The 19,453-nt window shown below is 34.9% G+C and overlaps 1 protein-coding gene across 3 annotated transcripts in view; it reads left to right on the top strand.

Moving 5' to 3' along the window:
* PLSCR4 (phospholipid scramblase 4) overlaps positions 1-19,453 on the top strand; it is a 42,628-nt gene that overhangs the window by 17,587 nt on the left and 5,588 nt on the right. For 2 of the 3 annotated variants that reach the window (XM_045539410.1, XM_045539411.1), the window contains 4 exons: positions 767-880; positions 13,118-13,353; positions 16,948-16,990; positions 17,951-18,177. In XM_045539410.1, coding sequence (XP_045395366.1) covers positions 767-880; positions 13,118-13,353; positions 16,948-16,990; positions 17,951-18,177 — 620 coding nt within the window. Of the gene's footprint in view, positions 1-766; positions 881-6,199; positions 6,218-13,117; positions 13,354-16,947; positions 16,991-17,950; positions 18,178-19,453 lie in introns of those variants that run through there. The other variant, XM_045539412.1, reaches the window with a different exon arrangement.

Raw genomic sequence — 19,453 nt, 5'->3', positions numbered from 1 at the left:
CTTGGTAGAGGAGGGCTGAAAGTAGGCCCTGCATTTTCTAGAAACTGATATAAAGAGAGAAACACCCCCACATTTAGGGGATTTGTGTTTTCTATGAGATAAAAGTCAACTGGTTGTTTAAGAAATTGAGAACTTTTTCCTATAGTGAGTCCGGAGAGAAATTTCTCTAATCTCAACAAATGACTCCAATATCTGCTTTGCAGCAATTACTGTGACCCAGGTTGGCTGTAGAAAGAATTCAGTAAAAATGTGAGTCACTGGAGATGTAGTCTAAACTACCTCTAATTGAATGGTGTGTCGCACCACTGCTTTCTACTCCATTAAGTGTTTAAGGTGTTATGTTTTGATTTATTTAGATACCACTTTCCAAAAAGGATTAGGGGAAAAATCAAATTCACTCTATCTATATATGCCTGTTTTCTCACATTATATAATAGAAAAAAAAATTTTGATATTGTGCAAGGAATTTACTATGTAGGTAGGAGTCAGCTTCAGGTCAGCTGAACCACTAGTATGAAAGGTCTTTGCTTTGGTCACAAGCACAACATAATTGCTTAGTTTTATTTTCAATCTATGTGCAGTTTGAAAATTTACAAAATTTATTAATAGGTTGATGTCTAATACAGGACTAATTGTTTTTATAAAAATATGAATGTCTTCATATTTATTATATTGCCTGATGCATACTAATAAGAAAAAAATGAATTTATTTTGTTATCATGTTATCATTTCCTTTGTAAGTCATGTCTCCTCTCTTTCCCCCAAGGTGTAGTCCCCACAGCCCCCGAGCAGCCTGCAGGTGGTGATACGGAAAATCAAATAAAATCGCCAGATCCAAGGCCTGATGCCCCTCCTGAATACAATTCTCATTTTGTACCAGGTAGGTTAAATATTCATAAACAATCTTCCCTCCTCCAACAAACCATGCTAATAGTTAAAATCGCTTTTTAAATTAATTAATTGAGTCAATACATAAATTTCTAATGCTAATAGGGTGCCAGGTAGTTTACTACGTGTCTTAGAAGACATTCCTGTCTTCATGGGATTTACAGGCTATCAGAAGGAGGTCGTACAAACACTGATGACATTCTCTCCATTCTCTATGAAGAGAATGTTATAAGGGAACAGAAAACAGTAGCTGACTTTGTCAGGGAATTGAGGAAAGCCCTGACTGAGGAAATCAAGTTTTGCTGTCATGATGAGAATTTCACAAAGAAAAGTGGGAAGTGACTGTGCATAGAAGGAAGAATTATATGTCCAAAAGCACATGGTCATGAAGGTCTGGCGTGAGGCATGCGTGCAACGAAGAGCAGGAGAAGTGCAGAGAAGTGGAAGTGAATGGCCTTGAGTGCTATTTAGGAGCTTGTTGTTCTGGAAAATATTTTTATAAGTCTGCATACACTACTGATGATAACTCAGGAAAATGAATACTTATACATGGCTGGTATAAATTTGAGTTTTTTTAAAGTAGTCTTTTTGGAAAACAATGTGTCATTGTGTAAAATTTTAAAAATTAAAAATATATTTACTTTTGAGCAAGGAAATATATTCAGTCAGTAATATATTCAAATATATTTTAATGACTTAGGAAATGATGGATATAGTTTATCAATATTTCTTTAAATATATATTTAAGTGTATACCTACAGGTGGAAACCACTGCTGAAGCTCTGAAAGGGCAAAGAAGCCCCGGTATTTATAGCATGATAGCAAAGGTGTTGTTTTGACTTTAGACATATGATCCATGGAGCTCAGATTGCTGAAAAAAGCAGGATTTACTGTCCTCCTTTTCCTAATGTGTATGTGTGTTATACAGATAAGATCATCATAACCTACCTCATTACTGCCTCAGCCTCTCCTAAATCCAATATATTGGCAATCCTAAATTATAATAATGCTTTATCTGACAATTTCTCTACATTACACTTCAATGACTGTCACCATGATGTACATGATCTATGTTATATTCACCAATCACTCCATATCCAAGAACCTGGATTCCACTAGAACAGAAACTCTACCATTTCTAAGAAGCAAATACTGGTTATAAATCATGTTCTGCTTATGTAGGAAATATATGCTTATTTTTCTGTATATTTACAAAGAAAATTAGCAAGAAGTAGGAGACATCCTTCAAATTAAATGACTAGATAAACTGAAAACATGATCACGCAGAACATACAACTAATGAGGTTTCAACTATAAAATACAGTAAAAATTCGCCGTGATCGCCACCTAGTGGCTGGACTCTGTACATACTCATAATGACTGATAGAAATTGTGTCTGTAATTCACATTAAGAAACTTGAACTACTGTAGTTGAAATATTTGTTTTAATGAATTTATTTAAATTAAATTACATAATTTTATGTGTATTTTAGTACCGGATATGTGTTCCTATCAAAAATAATTTTGTTCACTATGCTTGTTTAAAAGGATAGTTAATAAAGTAACCTTTGTTATATATAGTCTATTTAAACAGAAAATATGAATTTTTGGCAATTAAAAAAGAATGATAATATTGAAAATAACTAAGAAAACTCAAACACTATAAGGCAGTGTTTCTCACACCAGTACTGGTAAGACAACGCTCCATGACAGGGTTCTTTATTTAAATGAGTATAAGATACTATAGTCACACAAAGTTAAACGTGTGTTGTTTTTTGTTTGTTTTGTTTTTCTGAAGAATCAATCATAACTTTTAATGGCAATTGCAAAGCTCAGAAGAGAGTGTAATATGCCAGTTTTCCAAACATAATTTCATCATGTTTTTTCCTTTATTCTGGTAATAAATACTTATAAGAAAACTCATTCAATCACGAAAATTTTATATAATTTTTCTTAGAAATACTAATTCTATATTGAATAGCCCTAAGATCTAAATCTTAATTTTGTTTCCAACTTATTGATCCTCAAATTTTATATTTAAATTACATTATAAATTATCAACTCATTATAATGATATGTTGATTAGTATCCTTAAGATAATTTATGTGACTTTTAGTTGCATTGTTGTTTTTAATAATGGTTAAAAAGAGGCGAAGGATATCTGATTTCTACTCCAATTTGGGTAGTCTTAAACACAATTCTTAAGGGACTTAGACTATATTCTTCATGTCAAAACTCAAACACATACTTTCCCTAATTTTTTTCTAAAGACGTTATACCTTTTTCTCACTTAGCTCTAATTTGACATTGTTTCTAGTTAGCGTTATTTTTCCTTTGGTCTCTGCTTACTCTCAGTCTCTATCAAGAACTCTAGGCCGGGCGCAGTGGCTCACACCTGTAATCCTAGCCCTCTGGGAGGCCGAGGCGGGTGGATCGCTTGAGGTCAGGAGTTCGAGACCAGCCTGAGCGAGACCCCATCTCTACTAAAAATAGAAAGAAATTATCTGGCCAACTAAAAATATATATAGAAAAAATTAGCCAGGCATGGTGGCACATGCCTGTAGTCCCAGCTACTCGGGAGGCTGAGGCAGTAGGATCGCTTAAGCCCAGGAGTTTGAGGTTGTTGTGAGCTAGGCTGATGCCACGGCACTCACTCTAGCCCAGGCAACAAAGTGAGACTCTGTCTCAAAAAAAAAAAAAACAAACAAAAGAAACCTCTGTGTCCCCTACCCTTAAACACTGCTATTCCCCAGAGTTCTTTGGTCTACTTCCCTGTCCTTCCCTGTTCTGTCTCCCTCTCTCACCTCTTCCATTCACCCTTCCTTATACATGCTATCTTAAGTGATCTTGGTAACACCAATGGTTTCATTTGCCTTTAATCACTTACAAACCCCGTATCCCTAGCCCATATTAGTCTACTGTGGTCTAAAATTTGCATTTCCAACTGCCTATACACTGCTTCTTCTGGATAACCATTAGATCTCAAACTCAGTGATCATCAATACAACTTGGTCATGTTGCTTATAAACTCATACCCTCTATTTTTTTTTACCTACTTTAGAGGCTACAGGAGCCCAAACCAGGAACATGAGAATCTTTCCTCATATCCAGTCCAATACTAAGTCAATACTGCCTTTTAAATGCCAATTATCATTTTTCCACTTTCTTTTTTTTTTCACTATAATGAAACTTCTTAGCCTTCCATCTGGACTCTTGCAAGCACTTCCTGACTAATCTAACCGTCTCATTTACAAAGGATTCTAAATGTAAAACTAATCTCTCTACTTTCCATTTTATTGGCAGAAACTTAAACTTTGCATAGAATACAAGATCTTTCATAATCTTCTCTCCTTCTTACCTTTCTTTCTAGCTTTGTCTGCTACATCTCCACACATAGTCTTTACTCCTGCAGTACTGAGCCTCGTGGATGCACCTGCTTGTCTGGATCTGTCTCCTTATAAAACTTTCCCTGTCATAGAGGTGGTCGCTAGGTCTATCTAGTGTGTTATCACATGTCATCAGTCTTCTCTTCATAGGTAAGATGCTCCTCCTCTCTAAGCCCTTAACACACTCTGCATCTACCTATGATTACACCAATTACTCACTTCATGTTAACAACTCACTTTTTCTTATAAATCTGTGTGTCCTCCACAGATCTGGATACCCTTGAAGACAGGCATGTGTTTGTATATCTTTCTGTCTCTAGCAGCAAGCACAGCAGCAGGTCCCTGAAATAGGGTTGAGGATATTTTCTAGAAAAAGGAATGTTGGATATACCTCATAGCCTTGTTTTCAGAGAGTATTGGGAGAATTAGTTTCATAATTCATGACTTTTATGAGTGGAATTTTTATGAGTAACCAAAATGTCCCAGACTTCATCACCTTCAAAGACTACTCTTCCCTTTAATGTCCATATCACAAGAATCTGAGCCTCTGTCCAATTTGCCATACAGAAAGTGCTATCTTTGCACTATTCTCATCACACAGAACTTCTGGGAGTCCTAGGGAACATCTCATCCTGGTGGTGACTGGCCCCCAAGCCACTGATTTGCCCCTGTGATGTCCCATGGAAGGGTGCAGAACTTAAGGACTTAAAAATAGCTGCTAGCTAGGGTTGCTCTTCCAGTCTACAACCCCAAGGCCCTCTACAGAATCCCCTCTTGGGTGTTGCTCTTCCTTGCCTCTGATCTAGGGGAAGTATTAGCCTAATTTAGTTAAGGATGCTTTTGCAGTCAGAATGCTTGAATTCTAATTCTGGTTCTGACACATATTACCTAGTGACCCTCAGCAAGTTACTTAACCTCCCTATGCCTCAGTTTCCTCCTCTGTTAATTAGGGATAATAATAATAATAATACCTACCACATAGGGTTGATATAAAGCTTACAAGATTTAATACTTGTAAAGTTTTTAGAACAGTGCCTGAAATAAAATAAGACCTCAGTAAAGGTTATTATCTTTTTTTTTTCTTCTTTGCAGTTGATATAGCTTTATCCAACAGGAGTTTTTTCCAGATCTATATGGTACCTAAGACCCAGTTGTTTGGGGGCTCTGAGAGAGAGCATAGTATCTACCTTACCCCACTCTCTGAAATCTTTTTCCTTCTGCAAGAGTGACCTTTTCAAAGAACAGCTTCTAATGAGACTGTTCACATTTTTCAGGAGATAACATTCCCTGCCCAACACAGTAGTGTGGCATTGCTCTTTGATTACAAAAGCCTCCAGATTCTTTAGTCCTATAGACCCACAGTGCCCCAAACCTCAGTGACTTAGGGAAAACACCATTAGCGGAGCTTCAACAGCACAGCCCAAATCTGGCGTTTACAATCACAGTCTTCCCTTTCGCATACTTACCTGGACACAAGGTGAATCTCAGCTTTTGACACCTTCCTTCTGTCACATGGACTGACAACCCAATAAATAAATAAAAGAACAGAGATACAATAAAACACACATATATGCATATATATACATTATAAGAAAAAATATAATAGTAATTTTCAGAAAGAAATTATTGTTTAACCTGTATTTACATAAAATTATTTCCCCCCCTAAAGGAGGAAATATGCAAGGAAAAATCTCCAACCATGGTGAAAACAAGTTCTTATGATTATATAATGCAATGTTGTAACATTGTTTCTGTCTTTTCCATTCCAGAAGAGAATCTTTGTCGTCTTTATATTGGTTAAATAAAAAGTTCTTTAAATTACTGGCTTTTAAACATTGTTGATGGCAATCTACTATAACCCATGGTAAACAATACAAATATAGATACATTTGTATTTATTTATGTATAACTTATACAAGTTTCACCAAGCAATACTGAATATGGTGAGTATATAGTACTAGCAACGCAGTTTGTTATTTCCATTCTATTTTATTCTACTCTAGTTCATTTTATTTTTATTTATTTATGTTTGTTTATTTTGAAACAAGGTTTCACTCTGTTGTCCAGGCTAGAATGTAGTGGCATCATCATAGCTCACTGTAACCTCAAAATCCTAGACCCAAGTGATCCTCATATCTCAGCCTCTAGAGTAGCTGAGACTACAGGCACACAATACTGTACTTGGCTAGTTTTTGTATTTTTTGCAGAAACGGGGTCTTGCTATGTTACTCAGGCTGGGCTCAAACTCCTGGCCTCAAGTGATCCTCCGACCTCAGCCTCCCAAAATGCTAGGATTATAGGCTTGAGTCACTACACCCAGCCTAGGTCATTTTATTTTTAAAAATTAAAGTTTGAATTATTAAATTTATTTTAAAGCCCACAACTATTATCATTGTTTATAAAACACTGTGTATCAGATCAGTATTTCTCAAATTTAGTGGCTAATAAGGATTAATGAAATAACTGTACAAACATCAGATAAAATACAACGAGGCAAAAATTGTTACTAGAGATAAAGGACATTTTATAATAACAAAAATGTCAATCCATCAAGAAGACAGAACAGTTATATACATATATACACATAAAAACAGAGCTCCAAAATATATGAAGCAAAACTGATAGAAGTTAATGATGAAATAGATAATATAACATATAATAGTTGGAGACTGCAATACCCCACTTAAAATAATGGATAGGACAACCAAGCAGAAGATCAGAAAGGAAATAGAAGACTTGAACATTATAAACCAAACTAGACATAATACATACTCTACCACAGAGACTAGGCGTAATAAAACACTCTACTGTATAACAGCACAATATGCAGTCTTCTTGAGCTCACCTAGGGCATTCTCCAAAATTATTGTTAGGCCATAAAACAAGCCTCAGTAAATTTTAATAAATTGAAATCACATAGAGTATATTCTCCTACCATGGTAGAACAAAATTAGAAATCAATAATAATAGAAAGAAATTTGGGAAATTTACTAATATGAAGAAATGAAACAATAGACTTTTAAATGACTATAGAGGCAAAAAGAAATTATAAGGGAAATTAAAAAATGCTTTGAAATGAATGAAAACAAAACACAATATACCAAAACTTATAAGATGTAGCTAAAGCAATACATAGAGGGAAGTTTATAGCTGTGCATGCCTACATTAAAAAATAAGAAAGATCTCCAATCAGTAATCCAATACTGCACTTTAAGAAAGAAAACTAAAGTAAACAGAAATAATAAAGATGGAAGCAGAAGTAAATTAAATAGAGAAAAAAGAACAATACGCAAAATCAATGAAATCAAAAGTTGGTCCTTTGAAAAGATCAACAAAATTAAGAAAACTTAAGTCAGACTGACCAAGGAAAGAAAAAAGACTCAAATAGTAAAATCAGGAATGAATGTAAGTCCATTTCTACCAACATTATAGAAATTAAGAAGTATCTTAAGGGAATAATATAATCAATTTTATGCCAACAAATTAGGAAACCTAGATGAAATGGACAAATTCCTAGAAAGTCACAAACTATTGAAATTGACTCAAGAAGAAATGGAAAATCTGAATAGACCTATATCGTAAATAAAGAGATTGAATTATTATTTTAAAAATTCCCACAAATAAAGCCCAGGCCTAGATGGCTTCACTAAAGAATTCTACCAAATGCTTCATGAATATTTAAATGCCAATCCTTTACAAACTCTTCTAAAAACTGGAAGAATAGTGAACTCTTCCCAGCTTATTTTATGAGGCCAGGATTACCCAATTTTCAAAGTCAGATAATCACAAGAAAACTACAGATGAATATCTCTAATAAATATAGATGAATCTATGCTCAACAGAATACTAGCAAATGAAATACAGCAATATTAGAAAGGATTATACACCATGACAAAGTGGGATTCACCCCAAGGATGAAAGATTGGTTTATCATATCAAAGTCAATCAATGTGTATGCCATATTAATAGAATATAGGACAAAAACCACATGATCACATCAATAGATAACAGAAAAAGCGTTTGATAAAACCCAACATCTTTCATGATAAAAACACTTAACAAACTAGAGATGGAATAGAACTTCCTCAATCCAATAAAGGGTGTCTATGAAAAACCTACAGCTAACATATTTAATAGTAAAGATTGAAAGCATTCATTCCCTCTAAGATCAAGGACAAGACAGCATATCTTCTCTTGCCACTTCTGTTCCTCATTGTACTAGAAGGTCCAGCCAGGGTAATTAGGCAAGGAAAAGAAATATTAATAAATATTAATCCAGATTGAAAGGAAGAAGCAAAACTATCTCTATGTGCAGATGACATGATCTTATATATATGTAAAATCCTAAGAAATACACACACACACACACACACACACACACACACACACAGAGCACACCAATAAGTGACTTCAGTGGTGTAGTAGGATACAAGATCAATATACAAAAATCTAATTGTTTTTCCCCACACTGTCAATGAACAATCTGAAAAAGAAAGCAAAGGTACAGTTCCACATACAATGACAACAAAAATGATAAAATACTCAGTAATAAATTTAATAATGGATGTATAAGACTTGCATATTGAAAAACATTGTTGAAAGAAATTAATTAAGACTTAAATAAATGGAAAAGTATTTCACAGATTTGAAAAGTAAATATTGTTAAATGGCTATACTCCTCAAAATGATTACAGATTCAACACAATTCTTGCCAACTTTTTAGTAGGTTATATATACACATATGTAAAGAAATTGACAAGCTGATCCTCAAAAACATATGGAAATGTAAAGAACATAGAAGAGACCAAACAGCCTTGAAAAAAAATCTGGAGGACTCACACATCCCAATTTCCAAATTGACTGCAAAGCTGCAGTAGTCAATACCATATAGTGAGTACTGGCATAAGGATAGACATGTGGACCAGTGTGATAAAATTCAGAGTCCTGAAATAAAACACCTGTAGCCAGTTGATTTTCAACAGGAGTGACAAAATAATTCAATGTGGAAAGAATAGTCTTTTCAACAAATGTGCTGATATGAATGAATGTCAACATACAAAACAATGAATTTGGAACTTGTCACACACTAGATAAAAAAATGAACTCAAAATGTATCAAAGGCCTACATATAAAAGTGAAAGCTCTAAAACTTCTAGAAAATATAGTTATAATTATTCATGACCTTGGATTAGGCAACAGTTTCTTAGATATGATACAGAAAGCATGAGCAACCAAAGGAAAAAATGGATAAATTAGACCTCATAAAGATTTAAAATTTTGGTGTGTCAAAAGACACTATCAAGAAAAAGAAAAGGCAGCCTACAAAATGAGAAAATACTTGCAAACCATTTACCTGGCAAGGAACTTTATTTTGAATACATAAAGAACATTTACAAGGCAACAATAAAAAGACAAATTATCCAGCTTAAAAGTGGGCAAAGCATTTAGATAGCTATTTCTCCAAACAGGATATACTAATGGCCAATAAGCATATGAAAAGATATGCCACATCAGTAGTCATCAGGAAAATGCAAGTCAAAATCACAGTAAGGTACCACCACAGACCCGTTAAGATAACTAAAATAAAAGACAGACAATAACAAGTATTAGTGGAGGAGATGGGAATGTAGAACTCTTATACACAACAGATAGGATTATAAATTGGTGAAACCACAGTGGAAAACAATTTGGAAGTTCCTCAAAATGTTAAACATGACGATATCGAATACCTCAGCTAATTTCACTCCTACACAGAGAATTGAAAACATATGTCCACACCAAAACTTGTATATGGATGATCACAGGAATATTATTTATAATAGCCAAGAGTGAAAACACCCCAAATATCTACCAGCTGATTAAAGGATAAATAAAATGTGATATAGCTATACAATAGAATATTATTCAGTCATAAAAAGAAATGAAGTACCTACATGTGCTACAACATACAAGATCCTTGAAAACATGCTAAGTGAAAGAAACCAGACACAAAGGTTAAATACTGTGTGATTTCATTTACATGAAATATCTAGATTAGGCAGTGATTTCCAGGGACCGTGGGGAGGAAGGAATGGGAATGTCTACTGATGGATATGTGTGTTTTTTGTGGTATGATGAAACTTCTGGATTTAGGTTGCGGTGATGGTTGTGCAACTTTGAGAATATACTAAAAAAAAAAAAAAAGAAAGAAAGAAAAAAAAACTATTGAATAGTATATTTTTAAAAAGAATCAGTGAAATTAGATATTTTTTCCCTATATTTTGCCTTATTCCATAGATTAGAATGGGGCTCAGGAATTTGCAATTTTATTAAGAACTCCAGATTATTTGTAAGCAGTTGATATGTTGAATTTAAGAAAAAATATTTTCAGGGCCGGGCACGGTGGCTCACTCCTGTAATCCTAGCACTCTGGGAGGCCGAGGCGGGTGGATCACTCGAGGTCAGGAGTTCGAGACCAGCCTGAGCAACAGCGAGACCCCCGTCTCTACTAAAAATAGAAAGAAATTATCTGGCCAACTGAAATATATATAGAAAAAATTAGCCTGGCATGGTGGCGCATGCCTGTAGTCCCAGCTACTAGGGAGGCTGAGGCAGTAGGATCACTTAAGCCCAGGAGTTTGAGGTTGCTGTGAGCTAGGCTGATGCCATGGCACTCACTCTAGCCCGGGCAACAAAGTGAGACTCTGTCTCAAAAAAAAAAAAAAAAAAAGAAAAAACATTTTCAAATTATTTTTCCCTAAATTTGAAAGTAATAAATTTAAACACCTACCTTTGAAATCTAGAAAATCTAGTTCCATTTTTTTCAGACTCCTTTCATGTCTAGCCACCAAAACGTCAGCAGATTCTGTAGGTGTGGTCTTACCTAGGATTCCTTGCTAATGTAAAGTTTTATTTGATTTTAACTAAAGTAGATCTACAGTTGTCCCTCTGTATCTGTGGGCTCCACATCCATGGATTCCATTAACCATGGATTGAAAGTATTCAGGAAAAAATAATTAAAAACAATGAAAATTATGCATGTAAAAAAACAATATGACAACTATTTACACAATTTTCATTGTATTAGGTATTAAAATTAAACTAGAGATGATTTAAGTATTTGGAAACCTGTGTATAGCTTATATGCAAATACTACACCATTTTTATATAAGTGGCTGGAACACTGGCATAGTTTGGTATCCATGGAGGTCCTGGGCATCACCCATGAATGCTGAAGAATGACTGTATATTGATAAATTAATATGAAATATCTTGGCTTACAAAATTTATTTTTGCTTTCAACCACAAGACTTTGCACAGGACATTCTTTCTTAAAATCTCTGTTAGAGGAGGAAAACCTTTCTTTACCTGAGTCTAACCTTCCTGGCAGTTCAGGGAAAAGTGCTCGTGGGCTGCTTGTGGCTCTGCCACCAACAGGATTTCAGTTAGGGCTATAAAACCTCAGAAGTAATTTAGAGTCTTTCGCATATCTCTTGGTAGACAACAAGGGCCCTGTTACTTGCAAATTTTAATTAATGAATCATAAACACCTGGAAAGGAAAATAAAAATGAAAATATTAAAGTGCAAAATTATTCAAAAAACTCTTGATAACTAGAGTTCATCACCATATCTCAGCAGCATAGGCATTCTCATATCTATGCTGGAAATTCCTTGAATTTTAAAAATATCATTGTGAAATTCAAAGTTACCACTGCTTATCTTAAGAGACCTTGATAAAAAGGAAATCCTAAAGTCAACCATTAATCGTTCTATGCAAAGGCATTATTATGAGTTCTATTCTTAAAACATTATAAAATAGTGTATCTATTTTAAAAAATCCAGATACCCTGACTGATTTATAACGACAAAGGCAAAACTCATAAAATCTCTGGAGGTGGAGTGGGGAGAAATAGTGGAGGGTTAAGTGCCATGGGCTGAATGTTTATATTCCCCGAAATTCATATATTGAAGCCCTAATCCTCAATGTGTTGGTATTTGGAGGTGGGTCCTTTCAGGGGTAATTAGATGGAGAGAGTAGAACCCTTACGATGGAATTAGTACCCTTATAAGAGGAGACATGAGAGAAATAATCTGTCTCTCCATTGTGTGAGGATACAGCCAGAAGATGGCTGTCTTCAAACCAGGAAGAGAGCTCTCACCATTCAACCATACAAGCATTTGATCTTGGACTGCTCAGAACTGTAAGAAAGACATGCTTGTGGGTCTTTTTGTTTGTTTTGTTTTGTTTTTTTAAGACACTCTGTCTGTGGTATTTTTTTATAGCAGTCCAAATTTCTGAGACAACATGCTTAAGAAATTGAATCTAAGAGATGTCAGGATTGAGGACCAGTCTAAGAACTTGATGATGAAGACATATAAAAGTGATTGAATCAAAGGCAGCTCAAAATAGTCATTAAAAGCACTTTTTTGATGTAAAATAGACATTACTGTCTTTGTGATAGTAAATAATAACAATAAATATAACAAAAATTTACAATAGTAATTATATGCTAGGCCTTGTACTAAACTCACTACAACATAATGAAGTAAGTATATTATCTCCAAAGAAGGAGCTTAATGCATTGAGAGGCTAACATGTTACTTAATGTTTTAGACCTTATTTTTGTACCTCTGAACTGGGAATAATTATTTCAAAAGATTTAAGAGGATTAAATGAATTAAAATGTAAATAAATCCTCTTAATACATTGTTGATACATGGTACATACTCAAAAAATGGAAAAACTTGTCATTTTCAAGTGGATATTGTATGATCCATTTCATCTTAATATAAAAAGTCATGTTAACTTACAATATATTATAGTGTTAAGAATGTATAACACTTTCATTTGTTTTGAACCCAGGACCGCCTGGACCGGCTGTGCCTCCACCTGCAGGTTACCCAGGAGGCTTGCCTATGGGATACTACAGTCCACAGCAGCCCAGTATCTTCCCCCTGGGCCCGCCAACTGGTGGTACTCGTACTATCCAGTATCAGCCTGGCAAATATCCTGTGCCAAATCAGCAGGCTCCAATAACATGGATGCCAGGGCCACCTCCTGTGCCAAACTGCCCTCCTGGTCTGGAATATTTAGCTCAGGTACTCCATGCACATACAAATTATGTTCTTATGAAGTATGACCATGGGGATCTGAGAAGAGAAAACAGGCCAGACAGAGTTAATAAAAAAGATGAATCAGTGATGAGAAATGCCTAATTTGTGAAACTGTAAGAATGCTAATACTAATTTCACAAGTTTGAAGGGGGAGCAAAGAGTATAGGGATGTTTTCAGCGGGATGAATGTGGTTTTCATAAGGATTTGTGTTGAGTTTTAAGGCATTCAAGATGTTTTCTTGAAGGAAACTAGAGAAATAGGAACAGGAATAGAAAAAAATGCTCTCATAGATGCTAGTTGCATCATTGGCTTAGAAGTAAAGACTTAACATCAAGTAAACCAACGTAAAAAAGAACAAAACACAAGACAGCAGGGCAATTACTGAATAACTTAGCCTACTGCTTTTCCTCCCCACACATAATTTTCATTAGTCACTCTTGCCACCCTCAAAAACATGCAATTAAATAAAAATAAGGGACCTAGCAAGAATATGACTTCAGGCCAGGTTCCAGAAACCCCCTTCACATAACACAATGACTCTCTAATTTACATCTATATAGGCATTCTGGAGCCACCAGAATATCCAGAGTTTTTGAAAAACTTAAAGTTCTATTACTCCAGTTAACACACAAATGATAAAGTAGAAACACCTTATTGCTGACATGCAGAAAGTTTTAGTGGTCTGGATAGAAGATCAAAACAGCCACAACATTTCCTTAAGGCCAATCCTAATATAGAGCAAGGGCCTAACTTTTTTCCGTTCTGTGAAGGCTGATAGAATTGAGGAAGCTGTAGATGAGAAGTTTAAAGCTAGCAGAGATTGGTTCATGAGTTGTAAGGAAAGAAGCCACCTCCTTAACATAAAAATGCAGCAAGTGCTGATGTAGAAGTTGCAGCAAGTTATCCAGAAGATCTAGCTAAGATCATTGATAAAGGTGGCTACACTAAACAACAGATTTTTGATGTAGACAAAACAGCCCTCTATTGGAAAAAGATGCCATCAAGGACTTTCATAGCTAAAGAGGAGAAATCAAGGCATGGCTTCAAAGCTTCAAAGAACAGGCTGACTCTCTTAGTGGCTAATGTAGCCAGTAAGTTTAAGTTGAAACCAATGCTCATTTGCCATTCCAAAATTTCTAGGACCCTACAGAATTATGCTAAATTTAATTTGTGACCTATAAATAGAATAACAAAGCTGAGATGACAGCACATCTGTTTGAAAGCATGGTTTATTGAATACTTTAACCCCACGGTTGAGACCTACTGGTTAAAAAAAAAAAAATCCTTGCAAAATGTTATTACTTGCTGATAATGCACGTGGTTACTCAAGAACTCTGAGGGAGCTATACAAGGAGATTAATGTTGTCTTCATGCCTGCCAACACAATATCCATTCTTCAGCCCATGGATCAAAGAGTAATTTCAATTTTCAAGTCTTACTATTTAAGTAATACATTTTTTAAGGCTATAGCTGCCATAGATTGTGGTTTCTCTGATGAATCTGGGCAAAGTAAATTAACAACCTCCTGGAAAGGATTCACCCTCTGGATTCCAATAAGAACATTCATGATTCATGGAAGGAGGTCAAAATATTAACATGAACAGGAGTTTGGAAGAAGTTGATTCCTGCCCTCATAAATGACTTTGAGGGATTCAAGACTTCAGTGGATAAAGATGTGTTGGAAATATCAAGAGAACTAGAATTAGAAGTGCGGCCTGAAGATAGGACTAAATTGCTTCAATCTCAAGGTAAAACTTTAACAGATGAGGAGTTGCTTCTTATGGAAGAGCAAAGAAAGTGATTTATTAAGACGGAATCTACTGGTGGAGATGCTGTGAACACTGTTTAAATGACAACAAAGGATTTAGAATATTATTAATACATAAACGTAGTGGATAAAAGAGCAGCAGGATTTAAGAGGAATTTAAAATTTAAAATTTTGAAAGAAGTTCTATTAATACTATAGTTGGTAAAATGCTGTCAAATAGAATCACATGCTACAGGGACTTCTTTGGTGGAAGGAAGACTCAATCGATGTCATAAGCTTCATTATTTTCTTATTTAAGAAACTGACACAGCCACCCCAGCCTTCAGCAACCATCACCCTGATCAGTCAGCAGCCATCAATATCCATGCAGGACCCTCCACCAGCAAAAGGATTATGACTAACTGAAAGCTCAGGTGATTGTTAGCATTTTTTAGCAATAAAGTATTTTTAAGTAAGGTATTTTTTAGACATAATATTATTGCACACTTAACACACTACAATGTAGGGTAAACATAACTTTTATATTCAATCAGAAAGCAAAAAGTTCGTGTTACTCACTTTATTGCAATATTTGCTTTATTGCAGAGGTCTAGAACTGAACCTGCAATATCTCAGGAGTAGATGTTCAGTGAATATTTTTACTTTTTAGTTCTATATTTTAATAACCTAGACTATTAAAAGGGACTATAAACCATTTTAGTAGCAACGTTTGATATTTTATAAGACATGTTTCAACCCCTTTACCTGATTGTGTCCCATACAGGAAAAGGTTTTTAATTAAGTATGATTATGTCCTTTCTGTACCCTCCAGTTATTAATCACATCACAAAACATTTATGTTTAGTTATTTTTAATTTTATTTATCACCACATTCATAAATTTTTTATTAATTAATGTATTCAACCAATATTTGGTGAAATATGGCATTTAAGACATTGTTCTGGGCCCAGGGATTAGGAATGGTCTAATGGTCTAAATGTTAATAATCTAAAATTATATGAATAAGATCAGTGTGTCCCCAAGAAGGCTTTTTCACTTCTGCTAGCATGTTCTCACATATAACAGATGATGGGCCCATCAAACTGTCCATCTTTAATTTAGAGTGGTTCCTAAGTAAAAATAGAAGTTTCTCTAATGGTATTGCCAACCTCTCTTTTTATGTGTTACCATCTAAGAATGTTTCCTCTCCCTTCTCCTAATTCTATTCACATACTCCTGCCCTCATGGACCCTCCCTTTATTAAAGTGTGCACTTGGGGAAGACCCTGGCATTAGTAGCACAGTCGGTGTTTTAACCTCTCCCAGAGGTACTTGTGAAATAATATAAAATTGGACACTGCATGTGAGATTCACCCTGGCCTCTTTGTTCTCCCTAAGTCACTGAGAGAATTTCCTTCTCTTTGGCTGGTCCACGTTAAATTGTTCTGAGCTTCCTAAGCACCTTCAATCTAAGGACGGTATGTCAGAGAGATGAGTGAGTAGGGACTGATCTAGGAAAAATCTATTTAAGCACAGCTTCTTCTAGATGCTATTACTATAGCAAGTAGATGTTTTTCTGGTATATTGGACAACTGTTTGTTAAAGTGGAACTGGAGGAAAGTGTTTTTCTTATGTGGACAGCTCTACCAATATCCATATGATCAGATGCAGATAAGCTAACTTTTGTTGATAAACTTTTTTGACTCTATTCAAAAAGATATTTTGGTATCATCTGATATGTTTGATGTCTATCTCATCAGCTTCCTTTCTAATGCTAGTTTGATTTAATTCTGTTATTTCTCTCTTCTAATTACTTTGTTCTATCCCAACAGTTGGACAACATACATGTTCTTCAGCATTTTGAGCCAATGGAAAGTATGTATAATTTTTTTTAATATTCAACAGTATTTTAAACAGGTAGAAATTTGCATTATCCAATATCTACTTCCTTCTTTATATTGATCATTTTCAGTGGTTCAAAGAGAAAAAAAAACTATGGTCTATAAATTTTGTCTTCAAGAAAGTAATGAAGCAAATTATTTTGTATAATTTTATTTATCTATAAATCATATAATCAAAAGCCCTTGGACTTGAAAAGGGCATTCATTTTATTTGGTCAACCCCCATCCTTTACCCATTATTTCGGCTCCTTATCCATCTTTCATATATGAGTAAAAGAAGGAGCTAAGGTACTAAATGAGTTGGCTAGGAGCACCACTGTAAGCTTATCAGTGCCAGAGCTGGAAATAGAAGCTAAATCTGCTGAATTCTAGTTCAGTGCCCTTGCTTTGTAAGTAAGAAGAAAATATCACAGTCAAAATCATGCCTGTTCTCAGTTCAGCCTTTCAAGATTACAGACCCTCACTGTACTAGCTGTACACGTTCATTTGGCCACAACAATAGGGCCTTTGACTTTTCTTGGTTTGTTTTCTTATTTGCAAATAGTAATGATCCTAGTCATCTCAGCATATTTCATGAGCAGATTAATTAAAGGTCCAATATATAATTTCATTTAAATGATTTTATAATTAAAGTTTTCTAAATTCAGATACTCCAAGAATATTGTTTAAAATCTTTGCCTTTGTGTGGAAAGGTTTTAAAAATGAATTTACAATGAACTTCTTATTAATACAAGTAACATTTTGCATTTCCAAAATTATTTAAATACTTATAAAGCACGTGGAGTTTTGGATGTTCTAATCAATTGTATATGTTTACCTTGAAATTTTTAAAAGTTATTTTGCTTTAAACCCCTAAGAAATGCTAAACAAGGACTTCTTGAGGGCCAGTTTAACTGGCTCTAATTTAAGATGACATTCTTATTTTATTTTATAGTGATAACACATTTTGAAACTAATAATAGATATGACATTAAAAACAACTCAGACCAAATGGTTTACATCGTAACTGAAGACACAGATGACTTTACCAGGAATGGTTACCGGACACTAAGGCCCTTTGTCCTCCGTGTCACTGACTGTATGGGCCGAGAAATCATGACAATGCAGAGACCTTTCAGATGCACCTGCTGTTGCTTCTGTTGCCCCTCAGCCAGGCAAGAGGTCAGAGAATGGAGGTTGAATCACTGTTTCTTTCTGATCCAACTCTTCACAGCGCGATGTGCTCCTTTCAAAACTACACAGGAGGGATTTTCCCTGGCCCTGCCAGTCAGAACGGAAGAAGTTAGTGGGGAGGGAGGAAGCCAAATTGTCTCACCTAAGGAAAACCACAGAGGGCTTTTCTTGCGAGTTCATATTCTTCACGTGCTGGTTGGCGGGTCAAGCACGAAATAGGCTTGTTTAGGCAATGACCACTCTTCTATCAGTTTTGTCTACTGAATTCGAAATTTATGAGTTTGATGGTAGTCGTGTACATTTATCTAAATGTACCTGCATATAATATCAGGTAATGCTAAACATAAACATATACTTTCAGATTTGTACGGGACGTTAGATACCTTTATGTTACCCATCCCAACCTACATCTTTCTACAGATAAAGAAAGAGTGGTTCAAAAAGATTAAGTGCCTGAGAGGGTGTCACACTTGGCAGAGGACAGTGCTGGAACTAGACTGCAGATATGCTGAGTTACAGTTTGGTTACTGTTTTATTATCTGTGCAGTTCTAGGAAAGTTGTTTCCTACAGGAAAAGAAAAGCAGTTTTAGAGAGAGGTCAATGGGAGTTTGAAATCTAGATACGCTGCCTATTAAATCTGGACAATTTACTTAACCTTTTTGAGCCTTAGTGTTCTTATTTATGAACTGGGTAGAACAATGCCTTATAGGATTACTGGGATATTTAAATGATTTATTATGTTAAATAACAGCATTTACTGTAAATTTATTTACAACCCTCTCTGTGCCTTAATTTATTTACCTGTAAAATAGAGATATTACTAGTACCTATCTGACAGGATGATTGTTTCAAGGATGAAGTCAATTCCATAGCACAGTGCCTGGCAAATAGTATGGTACTCAATAAATATCTGAGTATCTATTGTTCTCAGATATCTTACTGTTTTGTCATTATTGCTTTTGTAATAATAGCCTCATATTTGAAGTGAATCCCCACCTCTTAGCCTCAATCCTTTTGCATATCACAGGCATTTTTCTTCATATTTGTGATTGGGATTTTTAATCAAAACCTATAAATATAGCCTTCTGAGATTATAGGAAGCCAGGATAGAGTAAAAAAAATCAATATTGCAAACTTAGTCCAATTTATGACACTTTTGTCCCATAACTTTATCTAGTTTTTTTTTATTTATTCAGTTTTACTTGTATTCATTTGTTTGTGTGTGTGTGTGTGTACATTTAGTTTATGCAGTTTTATCAGCTG

The sequence above is a fragment of the Lemur catta genome, chromosome 1 (genome assembly GCF_020740605.2).
Source record: "Lemur catta isolate mLemCat1 chromosome 1, mLemCat1.pri, whole genome shotgun sequence".
Classification (NCBI taxonomy): Eukaryota; Metazoa; Chordata; class Mammalia; order Primates; family Lemuridae; genus Lemur; species Lemur catta.
Note: the sequence above shows the minus strand (reverse complement) of the source record. Positions and strands in the feature narration are given on the sequence as shown.